We start from the raw sequence: 14,422 nt of genomic DNA, 5'->3' as shown, positions 1-14,422 counted from the left end.
AAACTATAGTAGTATGTCATTGTAAATATTAGTTTGATAAAGATACAAAGTAATTTTTGATAAAATTATAATTGTAGTAACACTGGTCATTTGTTTCTTTTTTGTTTTATGCTTTTCTATTTTTTAATTTTAGCTCTCACATATAAAGAACATGTGGTATTGGGCTTTTTATGTCCAGCTTGGGACCTACCTAGGTGGCCAAGACCTTCTGGTTGAGTCTTTAAAAAGATCTAGAGGTGAAACTTGAAGCACACACTGTTTCTTTCTTTCTGGCTCAAGCAGAAGCCAGTTGCCATGAGTTCTGCAGATTCAAGGAAATTAAAACTACAACAGTAGAAGCAAGCACGGAGGAAGATCTTCCCCAAATATGGGCTTTGATGCCAACTATGCTTAGCTGGCAAGTTGCTTGTTGCAAAGGGCCTATTATGTAAGCCACACCCATACTCCTGACCCATGTAACCTATGAAATAATAAATGTATATTATTTAAAGCTGCTGAGTTTGTGGTAATTTGTTATATTGTATAGAAAATACTACTCTACCTCAAAAAGTTGATCCATCCTTGCTTTCTCAGTGCCACATCATTCCAAGTAACCATTACTGATAGTTTAAAAAATAGGTATTTGAGCAAGGATGAGAAAGGGAGAGATCCTATGTGCTGGTTTACTTATCAAATATCTTAAACAGCTTGTGTTTGGCTGAGCCATATCCAAGAGAAAAGAACTAAATTGAGGTTTCCCATGTATGTGGCAGGAACCCATTTGTGTGAACCACACTACTGCCTTCCATGCCTGCATTAGTGGAAAACTGGAGTCAGGAAAAAGAGCCTGGAAGTGAACAAGACACGGATTCATCGTCTTAACTATTAGGGGAAATGCCTGCCCTTAGGCAGATCAAAGTGGAGAAAAATAATGTGGAGATTGTGTTCTCCAGTCTCATAGGCCAAGAATAAATTTAATTTTTTTCTATTTTATTTCTTTTTTTAAAAACTTTTATTTAATGAATATAAATTTCCAAAGTACGGCTTATGGATTACAATGGCTTCCCCCCCATAACGTCCCTCCCACCCGCAACCCTCCCCTTTCCCACTCCCTCTCCCCTTCCATTCACATCAAGATTCATTTTAGATTCTCTTAATATACAGAAGATCAGTTTAGTATACATTAAGTAAAGATTTCAACAGTTTGCTCCCACACAGAAACATAAAGTGAAAAATAATAGATGATTTTTTAAATGATGATGAAATCAGATCAGACCTATTGTCATGTTTAATCCCAGTGAGAGTCAAGTTGGGAATTGATAATTTCTTTTTTTTTTTTTTACAGAAGATCAGTTTAGTATACATTAAGTAAAGCTTTCAACAGTTTGCACCCCCATAGAAACACAAAGTGAAATATACTGTTTGAGTACTCGTTATAGCATTAAGTCTCAATGTACAGCACATTAAGGACAGAGATCCTACATGAGGAGTAAGTGCACAGTGACTCCTGTTGTTGACTTAACAATTGACACTCTTGTTTATGGCATCAGTAATCTCCCTATGCTCCAGTCATGAGAGTCCAAGGCTATGGAAGCCCCTTGAGTTCTCCGACTCTTATCTTGTTTAGACAAGGTCATAGTCAAAGTGGAGGTTCTCTCCTCCCTTCAGAGAAAGGTACCTCCTTCTTTGAAGACCTGTACTTTCCACTGGGATCTCACTCACAGAGATCTTTCATTTAGGTGTTTTTTTTTTTTTTTTGCCAGAGTGTCTTGGCTTTCCATGCCTGAAATACTCTCATGGGCTTTCAGCCAGATCCGAATGCCTTTAGGGCTATTCTGAGGTCAGAGTGCTGTTTAGGACATCCGCCATTCTATGAGTCTGCTGAGTATCTCGCTTCCCATGTTGGATCACTCTCCCCTTTATTTATTCTATCGGTTAGTATTAGCAGGCACTAGACTTGTTTATGTGCTCCCTTTGACTCTTAGTCCTTTCATTATGATCAATTGTGAACTGAAATTGATCACTTGGACTAGTGAGATGGCACTGGTACATGCCACCTTGATGGGATTGAATTGGAGTCCCCTGGTATGTTTCTAACTCTACCATTTGGGGCAAGTCAGCTTGAGCATGTCCCAAATTGTACATCTCTTCCCTCTCTTATTCCCACTCTTATGTTTAACAGGGATCACATTTCAGTTAAATTTCAGCACTTAAGAATAACTGTGTATTAATTACAGAATTAAACCAGTCATGTTAAGTAGAACAGACAAAAAAACTACTAAGAGGGATAATGTATTAAGTTGTTCATTAACAGTCAGGGCTATGCTGATCAAGTCACCATTTCCCATAGTGTCCATTTCACTTCAGGAGGTTTCCTTTTCGGTGTTCAGCCAGTTGTCACCAATCAGGGAGAACATATGATATTTGTCCCTTTGGGACTGGCTTATTTCACTCAGCATGATGTGTTCCAGATTCCTCCATTTTGTTGCAAATGACTGGATTTCGTTGTTTCTTACTGCGGTATAGTATTCTAAAGAGTACATATCCCATAATTTCTATATCCAGTGTACTGTTGATGGGCATTTAGGTTGGTTCCAGGTCTTGGCTATTGTGAATTGAGCTGCAATAAACATAGGGTGCAGACGGCTTTTCTGTTTGCCAATTTAAATTCCTTTGGGTACATTCCAAGGAGTGGGATGGCTGTGTCGAACGGTAGGGTTATCTTCAGGTTTCTGAGGAATCTCCAGACTGACTTCCATAGTGGCTTGACCAGTGTGCATTCCCACCAACAGTGGGTTAGTGTCCCTTTTTCCCCACATCCTCTCCAGCATCTGTTGTTGGTAGATTTCTGAATGTGAGCCATTCTAACCCTAACCGGGGTGAGGTGAAACCTCATTGTGGTTTTGATTTGCATTTCCCTGATTGCTAGTGACCTTGAACAGTTTTTCATGTGTCTGTTGGCCATTTGGATTTCCTCTTTCTAAAAATGTCTATTGAGGTCCTTGGCCCATCTCTTAAGTGGGTTGTTTGTTTTGTTTTTGTGGAGTTTCTTGATCTCTTTGTAGATTCTGGTTATTAACCCTTTATCTGTTGCATAGTTTGTGAACATTTTTTCCCATTCTGTTGGTTGTCTCTTCACTCTCTTGACTGTTTCTTTTGCAGTACAGAAACTTCTCAATTTGATGCAATCCCAATAGTTGATTTTGGCTTTGACTCCCTGTGCCTCCCGGGTCTTTTCCAGAAACTCTTTGCCTGTGCCAATATCTTGAAGGGTTTCTCCAATGTTCTCTAATAACTTGATGGTGTCAGGTCGTAGATTTGGGTCTTTAATCCATGTTGAGTGGATATTTGTGTAAGGTGAAAGGTAGGGGTCTTGCTTCATGCTTCTGCACGTGGAAATCCAGTTTTCCCAGCACCATTTATTGAATAGACTGTCCTTGCTCCAGGAATTAGTTTTAGATCCTTGATCAAATATAAGTTGGCTGTAGATGTTTGGGTTGATTTCTGGTGTTTCAATTCTGTTCCATTGGTCTATCCACCTGTTTCTGTATCAGTACCATGCTGTTTTGATTACAACTGCCCTGTAGTATGTCCTGAAGTCTGGTATTGAGATGCCTCCGGCTTTGTTTTTGTTGTACAAGATTGCTTTAGCTATTCGAGGTCTCTTGTGCCTCCATATGAATTTCAGCATCATTTTTTCTAGATCTGAGAAGAATGTCTTTGGTATCTTGATTGGGATTGCATTGAATCTGTAAATTGCTTTTGGGAGAATGGACATTTTGATAATGTTGATTCTTCCAATCCATGAGCATGGAAGATTTTTCCATTTCTTGGTATCCTCTTCTATTTCTTTCTTTAAGATTTTGTAATTCTCATCGTAGAGATCTTGAACGTCCTTGGTTAAGTTTATTCCAAGGTATTTGATTGTTTTTGTAGCTATTGTGAATGGGATTGATCTTAGCAGTTCTTTCTCAGCCATGGCATTGCTTGTGTATACAAAGGCTGTTGATTTTTGTGCATTGATTTTATATCCTGCCACTTTGCCAAACTCCTCTATGAGTTCCAATAGTCTCTTAGTAGAGTTCTTTGGATCTCCTAAGTAAAGAATCATATCGTCTGCAAAGAGGGATAGTTTGACTTCTTCCTTCTCAATTTGTATTCCTTTAATTTCTTTTTCTTGTCTGATGGCTCTGGCTAAAACTTCCAGAACTATGTTAAATAGCAGTGGTGAGAGTGGGCATCCCTGTCTGGTGCGAAGAATAAACTTAATTTTTATTTAGTTTTGGATAACTTTTTAAAGGTTTATTTGAAAAGCAGGGATACTGAGAGAGAAGCAGAGTGAACGAGAGAGAAAGATATATATTCCAGCAGCTGATTTATTCCCCAATTACCATAAAAGCCAGGGCTTGGCCATGCCAAAGCCAAAAGCCTAGAACTCCATCATGTTTCCCATGTGGGTGGCTGGGGCCATTTTCTGCTGATTTCCCAGGCGCATTAGAGGGAGCTGGATTGTAAATGGAACAGCAGGGACTCGACTGGTGCCCATACCAGATGCCATCACTGAAGGCAGTGGGTTAACCTGCTCTGTTCAATGCTCCCCCATCAAGTTTGAGTGTTCAGTCAGGAGTTCAAAACTGCTAATCAGCATATGAACTGAGCCATATGCTACTCTAAGATCCTTGGTGTCCATAATGGCAAGAGTCACTCCTGTGTGTGAAGTGCTGCAGCAGTTTATATTCTGGTGTTTCACATACTTGTGGTGCACTAAATGGTTTTTGTGACCCAAATGTACTCTGTGACCTGAGTTTGAAAAATGCTGGAATAGGTTGACACTGAGTGAGTGGAAACATGGTCAGACAGCATTTTGAGGAACTTGAAATAGCCGAGAGTTCCTGACTGTGGCAGAGGATGAACTGACAGTGGTTTAAGTTCCTTTCATGTCAGAAGAAGGACAATCCCATGACACAGTTCACAAAATTACTGGGAATGTGATATTTGTTAAGCATTGCCCTTGGAGTAATGCTTTAGTGACAAAGACTGACCTGACACAGAGGTGTTTTTCAGTATACTTTCCTATTTTGACTCCTTCACATGGACCACAATAATCTTCCAATTCTTTACACCCTAAATGATGTGACAAATAATATGAAAGATATGATGAAAAGAGACATGGCAAGGAATACTGGTGTTTGGGTTTCACCTATATTAGAGATACTTTGACAGAGGTTTCATCCAATGCTCCTGGTTTCTGCTTGTGGCATCTGGTAGCCACATATTTGTTTTGGAATTCTATCCAGACTTGTTCCTGCTTTCTTGACATCATAATGCTAAACACTGTGCATGCTCTGTACAGCTAATGCCATGTGTATCTATTCATAAACTTTGTATTATTTATTTATTTATTTATTTGTTTTTGTCCCAGAAACTTTTTATTTAAGGTATACAAACATAATGAATTTCTTATATACAAATTTAGGAACATAGTATATTCACAATCTTGAGGCCACTAGTGTTATCTACAAATTTGTTTTACCTTTTGATTTGAAATATTAAATGATCACTGATACTTTTTAAGAAATGTCAGTGAATTGACAAATTAACTTTTATGTTAGCAAAAACATATATTTTAACAATAATGAAGTTTTGAAATCCACACAACCTGTAGTCCTCTGAATATTTTATTTACTTACTCAATGGTTAAGCTCCTCATTGCATGTTCATTAGGAATATTGCAATTGAAGTAGATAGATTTGGGTAACCATAAGCCTTGTGAAAACCAGAAAATCATCTGCACTGATTAATTAAATGGGCGTGTTAGGATTCAGTGCAGGATGCATGTGGAGAAAAGGCTGCTGCCTCCACGATGTGGCTGGAGGCATGTGGGCTTTGTGCCCACTCCCCAAACCCACGTCCCACTCCCAGTTATGAGACAAGTGTCCTGCCTTCCTCTAACTGTGGTGGACTTCTGTGCAGAAAAGAAGTCATTATCCTAAAAAAACAATTATTTAGTTGGTCTCCCTGCACAAGCCCTTTAGGTGGGATTTAGTGCCTGCTAAATAGAACAGAACACAATCTATATAAAATGTCCGTGTAATTGAAAGATTGAGCTAACAGCAAGAAGAAAAGAACAAAAACTGAGTTACTCTCATTTATGCTGAAGGTAGAGGATGCCAGCAAATTTTAAGGTGGAAGATAAATTTGGGTAGCTTAACATAAGACATCTTTATTTAATATACAAGTTCAAGACACTATATATGATGAATCTTTATCTACGAACCACATTTAGCAGTATCTACCTTTTTCCAATCTTCTTTCCACTGAAAACTACCTTTCTATATGTGTGTGTGTGTGTTTAAAACATAGCTTAGACCAAATCCATTTCAAGAATCATGTTAGTCTCACTGCCTTCTTTCTCTTTCCCACCCTTCCTACCTCCCCAACCCTTTCCCAGCTCCTCTTCTTCTCTTCACTTCAGCCCTGCAGCACTGATGGTCCACCTCTGCCAGGACACAGATCCGTAAAGGTCAGCCTGGGACCCAGAGCAGCTCAGAGGGAGGAGCCAGACCAGCAGTTCCTCATACTCTGCATTGCTTTTTCTGGACTGATGGCTCCATGACAACTGCACCAGCATGGCAGTGTGTGGGGCCCTGATGCATACCAGGATCACTCTTCTGCTGCTCTGCCTTGGGGTATCTCTGTCCATACATGGCCTCTCCCAAGCCAGGCCCTCCCAGCATTTCAGCTCCCCGGAAGTGGTGATCCCCTTGAAGGTGACCAGCAGGGGTAGAGGTGCAAAGGCTCCAGGATGGCTCTCCTACCGCATGCGGATTGGGGGCCAGAGGCACATTGTCCACATGAGGGTCAAGAGGCTGTTGGTTTCCACACACCTCCCTGTGTTCACCTACACAGAGCAGCATGGCCTCCAGGAGGATCATCCCTTTGTCCCTGATGACTGTTACTATCATGGTTACGTGGAGGGGGCCCCCGAGTCTCTGGTTGCCCTCAGCACCTGTTCTGGGGGATTTCGAGGAATGCTACAGATAAATGACCTCATGTATGAAATTGAACCCATCAGGCACTCTACCACATTTGAGCACCTGGTGTATCAGGTAGGCAGTGATGAGACAGAGTCCCCGCACATGAGATGTGGGTTAACAGAAGAGTCAATAGCACGCCAATTGGCATTTCAAGCATCATATAATTTCACTTTGAAACCACGTTCTCATCTGAATTGGTGGGCCCACTGGCGGTTTGTTGAGCTGGCAGTGGTCGTGGACAATGGTAGGTTTGTTTACTCTCAAAGTAATGAGTCAATAGTGCAGGCTGAAGTATTTAATGTTATCAATATAGTGGATGAATTGTATTACCACATGGGGGTTGATGTAACTTTGACTGGGATTGAAATCTGGAATGTACAAAACCCCATAAATACAAGTGGTGACTTAGATCCAGTTACAGAGACTTTTGCTGTTTGGAAATTTTTTTTTTTTGATAACCGTGTTCACCATGATGTTGCACATCTGTTCATAAAGGAATTACATGGTGACAAACTTGGAGTTGCCTATGTTGGAGGAGTATGCCGACGTCCTATAAATTGTGGAGTTGATGTTTTTGAAGACAGAAGATTCAGCATTTTTGCCATTACTTTGGCCCATGAGATTGGTCATAACTTGGGTATGTGGCATGATGATAGGTGGTGTGCATGTCCAGATCGGTATTGCATAATGTATCCCTCCAGACAGCCATCACGGAGATTTAGCAACTGTAGTTATTCCCAATATATGGCAAATACTATGGAAAATGGAACATGTATTCTCTCTCCTGCACAACCACAACACATCGTAAGGTTGAGATTCTGTGGGAACCGAGTGGTTGAAGATGGAGAGCAGTGTGACTGTGGATCTACACAAGAGTGTGGAAATGATCGTTGTTGTATGATGAACTGTGTTCTAAAGCCTGGGGCAGCTTGTGCATTTGGAGGTTGTTGCAAAGACTGCAACTTCCTTCCTCTAGGGACTGTATGTAGACAGAAGGCTAGTGAATGTGATCTTCCAGAGTGGTGCAACGGGACGTCACATGTGTGCCCAGATGACGTATATAAACAGGACGGAATCCTCTGTAGTACAAATTCCTACTGCTATGAAAATGCATGTAATAACCACGATTCTCAGTGTAAGCAGATTTTTGGCACAGGGGCCCTGAGCGCGTCTAAAAGCTGCTACAATGAAATGAACACCCAAGGAACTCGTTTTGGCCACTGTGGTATTGAAGGCACCACATATGTAAAGTGTATGGCTCCTGATGTCATGTGTGGGAGAGTTCAGTGTGAAAATGTGCTCACAATTCCAACACTGATAGAACATTCTACGGTGCATCAGTTTCACCTCAATGGCACCACTTGCTGGGGCACTGATTATCACCTAGGGATGTCCGTACCTGATATTGGTGAAGTGAAAGATGGCACGGTGTGTGCTCCAGGCAAGATGTGCCTCCGCAGGAAATGTGTCGATATGGTTAAAGCATCAGAAACCTGTCAGACTCAGCATTGCAACATGAGTGGGGTCTGCAATAATAAACAGCACTGTCACTGTCACCCAGGATGGGCACCTCCCAACTGTACTATCAGGGGCCCTGGGGGTAGTGTAGATAGTGGTCCAGCACCACCACTGCCACCTGGAGGGAAACCCCCTGAGGATAAACCTCCTGAGGAGAACCCACCTGGGTCCAACTCACCTGAGGACAACTCTACTGATGAGAACCCATCTGGGGAGAACCCATCTGAGGGGAATCCATCTGACGAGAAGCCACCTGGTCAGAAACCTCCAAGGCCAGTGTCAACTAAGACAGGAAGAGCAATTTTCTCATCAGCATTAATCTTCATTCCTTTTACACTTTTTTGTTTGTTTTGCTGCCTTGTGCTATGTAAGGAAGCAGAGGAAGGTGAAGGTGAAGGTGAAGCAGGGGAAGAGGGAGAAGAGGAAGACTAACACTAATTTTTCTTTTAATATTGAGGAAAGAAGAAATGTCTAATTCCTGGATAAAACTCAATGGTACCTCATGTAGGTTCATAAGCATTAAATATTGCTGCATGGGATTTCTACATTTTCTTGTTTTGTAATATTTTCAGCAACATTAAACATTTTTTCTTTTTAAGAAAATTTGTATGGATTTCATTAATAGAACATTAAGAACATAGTAATTCTTTCCACTGTACCCATCCTCCCACCCATTCTCCCTTCCTCCTGCTTCTGTTTAGTCCAAGAAAGCAAAAGAAATGAAGAAAATTTGGAATAAAAAATTGAGAGAACTCTTTCTCAATAGCCTAGACAGTGCTATTCTATGTTATTGTCTCTTGAAGGTGATTTCGCTTTTTTCCCCTCCTTCCTTCCCCTTCTTTCCTTTTAGAAATTTAATTGTCTTTAGAGTAGAATCCAAGGATGATAAATCTTTTGCAAACTCTTAGACATAACTATAACTCATGAGACATAATAATATCTTCCATTTAATACACTAAAAGGAGGTGATCCTTGAGAACATGTTTTACTGTTAAGTCTCATGATGTAACTCTTTGGGGACATAGGTCCTGCATTGGAAGTTCGTGCACAGTGACTCCTGTTTATTTAACAAGTAACACTCTTACACATGACATCAGTGATCACCCAAGGCTCTTGACATGAGCTGCTTCAGCTTTGGAAGCCTTTTGGATCCATTAGCTGGACAAGCCCATAAGTAAAGTGGAAGTTCTCTCCTCCCTTCAGAGAAAAGTACATCCTTTTTTGGCCACTTCTTTCTACTAGGGTCTCACCCAGAGGGATTCATTATGTAGGACGTTTTTTGCCAGAGTGTTTTGGCTTTCCATGCCTGAAATGCTCCCTCTGGGATTTTCAGCCAGACCAGAATGCCATAAGGGCTGATTCTGAGGTTGGAGTGCTACTTAAAGCAATTCTCATTCTATGAGTCTGTTTTATGGACTGCTTCCCATGTTGGAGCCTTCTCTCCTTTTTAATTCTGTTTATTATTGTTTCCATAGACTTAGTCATATTTATATGATCACTTGTTCACTTGATCCTATGTATATGGTCACTTTAGTACTTACTCCTATCTATTTGGTCTTTATAACAGTTAATCTGCTATTTTAATCAGCCAGCTTAAGGGATTTTGTGGTCCTATGGCATTTTGTTTTGCTGTACTCTTAGAAGTGAGTCCATAGGAGAGTATATAGTTCTAAACTGCTTTGCAGTTACACCCTTCATGGTTTTCAAAATTATAGCTTTAGGGTCTTGACAATTCTTTACACAGTGCCTGCCTTCCTACCCATTTTCTCCCATTCTATTGGGTGTCTCTTTACTGTGCTGATTGATTTTTTTTTTTTGCAGTCAGAAGCTTTTCAATTTGATGTAATCCCATTTGTTGATTTTGGCTTTAATTGGTTGTGTCTCTAGGGTCTTTTTCAAGAAGTCTTTGTCTATGTTGATGTCTTGTAGGGTTTCCCCAATGTTCTCTAATAATTTGATGGTGTTGGGTAATCGATTTGGGTCTTTAGTTCATTTTGAGTGGATTTTGGTGAAAGGTGTCAGATAGGGATCTTGCTTCATGCTTCTGCATGTGTGATCCAGTTTTCCCAGCACCATTTGTTGAAGAGACTGTCCTTGCTGCAGGGATTGATTTTAGCTCATTTGTCAAAAACAAGTTGGTTGTAGATGCTTGGATTGATTTATGGCATTTCTGTTCTCTTCCATTGGTCTATCCATCTCTTTTTGTATGGCTCCAGGATGTTTTGATTATAACTGCCCTGTAGTATGTCTTGCAATCATTGTGATGCCTCCGGCTATGTTATTATTGTATAAGATTGCTTTAGCTCTTTGGGGTCCCCTGTGTTCCTATATGAGTTACAACATCATTTCTATATCTGAGAAGAATATCTTTGGTAGTTTGATTGGTATTGCATTGGATCTGTAAATTGCTTTTGGTAGTATGGAAATTTTGATGATATTGATTCTTCCAATCTATGGACATAGAAGATTTTTGCATTTTGTTTATGTTTGTGTTCTATTTCTTTCTTTAATGGTTTTTTAATTTCCTCATCCTGTTTTTATTTTTAATTTTTAAAAAGTCTTTTATTAAATGAATGCAAATTTCATAGGTACAGCTTTAGGAATATAGTGGTTCTTCCCCATACTCAGCCTCCCACCCCCATTCCCATCCCATCTCCTACTCCCTCTCCCATCCCATTCTTAATTGATTCATTTTTAATTAACTTTGTATACAGAAGACCAACTCTATCCTACATAAAGATTTTAACAACTTTCACCTCCCCACATACAAAGTATAAAGTACAGTTTGAGAACAAGTTTTACAGTTAATTCTTATAGTACAACTCATTTAGGACAGAGGTCCTACTTGGGGAGTAAGTGCACAGTGACTCCTATTGTTAATTTAACAATTAACACCCTTATGTATGATGTCAGTGATCACTGGAGGCTCTTGACATGAGCTGCCAAGGCTATGAAAGCCTTTTGATTCCATATTCTCCATCAGTATTTAGATAGGGCCATATGCAAAGTGGAAGTTCTCTCCTCCTTTCAGAGAAAAGTACACCTTTCTTTGATGGCCCCTTCTTTCCGCTGGGATCTTACTCACAAAGATCTTTCATGTAGGTCATTTTTTGCCACAGTGTCTTGGCTTTCTATGCCTGAAATAATCTCATGGGCTTTTCAGCCAGATCTGAATGCCTTAAGGGCTGATTCTGAGGCCAGAGTTCTGTTTAGGGCATTTGTCACTCTATGAGTCTGCTGTGTGGACTGCTTTCCCATGTTGGAACTTTCTCTCCTTTGTAATCCTATCTATTGTTATTACCAGACACTTGGTCTTATTTATGTGATCCCTTTGACACTTAATCTTATTTATATGATCATTGCACACTTAATATGATGACTTTAACACGTAAAAAGGCATTAGTACCACCTAGCTTAATGGGATTTGGAGTCCCATGGCAAGTTTTTAGCTTTATCCTCAGGAATCAGTCTGTGGGGATGTGTATTGTACAGCTCCTCTCTTTCTCAATTCCCACTCTTATTTTTAATTGGGATCTATTTTCAATTGACTTAAAACACCTATGATGTATTCTATGTCAAGTAAAGTGTTCAACCAATGGTATTAGGTAGAAAAAATAATAAATAAAATAAGATAATGAACTATTCCTTGACAATCAAAACAAGGGCTGTTCAAGTCATTGCTTACCATAGTGTCGATTTCACTTCTACAGGTTTCCTTTTCCGTCCTCTGTTAGTTATCTCAGATCAGGGAGAACAAATGGTATTTGTCCCTTTGGGACTGGCTTATTTAAAAAAGTATGATGTTTTCCAGATTCATCCATTTTGTTGCAAATGACTAGATTTCATTTTTTTTACTGCTATGTAATGTTCCATAGAGTAAATATCCCATAATTTCTTTATCCAGTCTTCCATTGACAGTCATTTAGTTTGTTTCCATGTGTTAGCTATTGTGAATTGAGTTGCAATAAACATGGTGGTACAGATAACTCTCTTATTTGCTAATTTCATTTACCTTGGGTATATTCTGAGGAATGGGATGGCTGGGTCATATGGTAGGACTATATTCAGATTTTTGAGGTATCTCCAAACTGTCTTCCATAGTGGCTTTACCAGTTTACATTCCCACCAACAGTGGATTAGGGTACCTTTTCCCCCACATCCTCACCAGCATTTGTTTGTTGATTTCTGTGTGAAAGCCATTCTAACCAGGGTGAGGCGAAACCTCATTGTAGTTTTAATTTGCATTTCCTTGACAGTTAGTGATCCTGAGCATTTTTTCATGTGTCTATTGACCATTTAGATTTCCTCTTTTGAGAAATGTGTGTTTAAGTCCTTTGCCCATTTCTTTTTCTTTTTCTTTTTTTTTTAAGATTTAAAAGTATTTATTAGAATCAAGGACCTCCAGCGAGAGCTGCATGGAGGGGGGCTTCTAAGAGAGGAAAAAATCCAAAGGGACTGGTAGCAGTGGGCTTTTTAAGTACAATTTTGAAAGAAAAAAAAACTTGAGAATCAGATTGGCATTCAGTTACCAGGGCAGGGCAAAAACCATCAAAAGACCTCATTTACAATTCTCCATCCTATCTGGCCTGCTAAGGATGGGACAGGTAACTTGTTTTCCCAATAAGCTGTGAGCTCAGGAAGAGCTCCTTTGCAATTCTCATGATAAATTTGGAGATTCCCAAGGAAGGAGGGTGGCCTGTTTGTTCTTGCTAATGATAACATTTTGGGGGAAGGAAGCAAATATTTTACACCCCAAATTCCACTGGGATCCCTTGAATATAAACCCATTTGACTCCTCACATTCCCCCCTCCTGAAGATGGAAACCCTAACAACTGTTAGGGGGAACAGGGTAATGATTGCTCTAGCTGCATGCTGAAAAGGGGAGACTTTGGGAAGGGGAGTAAAGACAGTGTTCCAGCAGGAGGTGGCTTCTCAGCAGGAAGTGGCTTCTCTAGGGGGATATGGTACAAGCTTGCAGAAACTGCTTCCATCGGTTTCATGTGCATGACCACCTAGAATTTTACTTTTTTAAGTCTGGAGAAAACAAATCGAACACACAGTTTAAACTCACATGATCTAAAACTGAGGACAGAGTCATTATTAGAGGCCCTAAGAAAGGAGTCTAAACCGTTATCAAGTTTTTTTCTTCATTGAGAGGCAAATAGAAATTGACAAAAAGGGCTTGAGAATAATGGGGTAAGCTTAAGGCCTTGTCAGATATGAGGCTCAGACCTATTTATCTCTTCACATGTGGTACCTCATAAGGGAGGCACCCTGTTGACTTCCATTACCTAGCTGGCCTGGGAGGAGAGCTGGCTCAAAGAGAAGGTAGTCAGCATTTCTAAAAGGAAACTATTTATTAGTTAATATACAGTTCTTCCTGCAATGTTTTTGACTCTACTTGGCCATCCACTCGACAGCAGTGGTTACTTTGGAAGCTGGGCTAAGTGAAGGGCTTTTCAACTTAGAGCGAACAAGGTATGTTGCTCTAACCTGGAGACCTTCAACTCCAGCTTGGCCCATTTCTTGAAAGCGTTGTTTGTTTTGTTGTTGCTGAGTTTTTTGATCATTTTATAAATTCTGCTTATTAATCCTTTATCAGTTGCATGGTTTTCTAATTCTCTCAATCTGTTGGTTTCCTCTTTCCTGACTGTTTCTTTTGCAGCACAGAAACTTCTCAATTTGATGCAATCCCAATAGCTAATTTTGGCTTTTATTCCCTGTGCCTCTGGGGTCTTATCCAGGAACTCTTTGCATGTGCCAATATCGTGTAGGGTTTTCCCCAATGTTCATTGGTAATTTAATGGTATCAGGTCATAGATTTAGGCCTTTAATCCATTTGAATAGATTTTTGTGTAAGGTGTAAGGTAGGGGTCCTCCTTCATAC

General features: G+C 40.1%; 1 protein-coding gene across 1 annotated transcript; it reads left to right on the top strand.

Annotated features, from left to right (window-relative positions):
* Window positions 1–1,727: 1,727 nt before the first annotated feature.
* Window positions 1,728–9,137, top strand: LOC100343257 (disintegrin and metalloproteinase domain-containing protein 20). The gene has a single exon (XM_089322210.1). The coding sequence runs from the start codon at window positions 6,609–6,611 to the stop codon at window positions 8,964–8,966; it is 2,358 nt and encodes a 785-aa protein (XP_089178336.1). The 5' UTR covers window positions 1,728–6,608; the 3' UTR covers window positions 8,967–9,137.
* Window positions 9,138–14,422: the final 5,285 nt, after the last annotated feature.

This window comes from Oryctolagus cuniculus, chromosome 20, assembly GCF_051225735.1.
Source record: "Oryctolagus cuniculus isolate XC-2025 breed Fujian yellow rabbit chromosome 20, ASM5122573v1, whole genome shotgun sequence".
NCBI classification, from domain to species: domain Eukaryota; kingdom Metazoa; phylum Chordata; class Mammalia; order Lagomorpha; family Leporidae; genus Oryctolagus; species Oryctolagus cuniculus.
Note: the sequence above shows the minus strand (reverse complement) of the source record. Positions and strands in the feature narration are given on the sequence as shown.

Excerpts from the sequence above, each read along its gene's own strand:
- LOC100343257 (XM_089322210.1), top strand. The coding sequence starts at position 6,609 with ATGGCAGTGTGTGGGGCCCTGATGCATACCAGGATCACTCTTCTGCTG.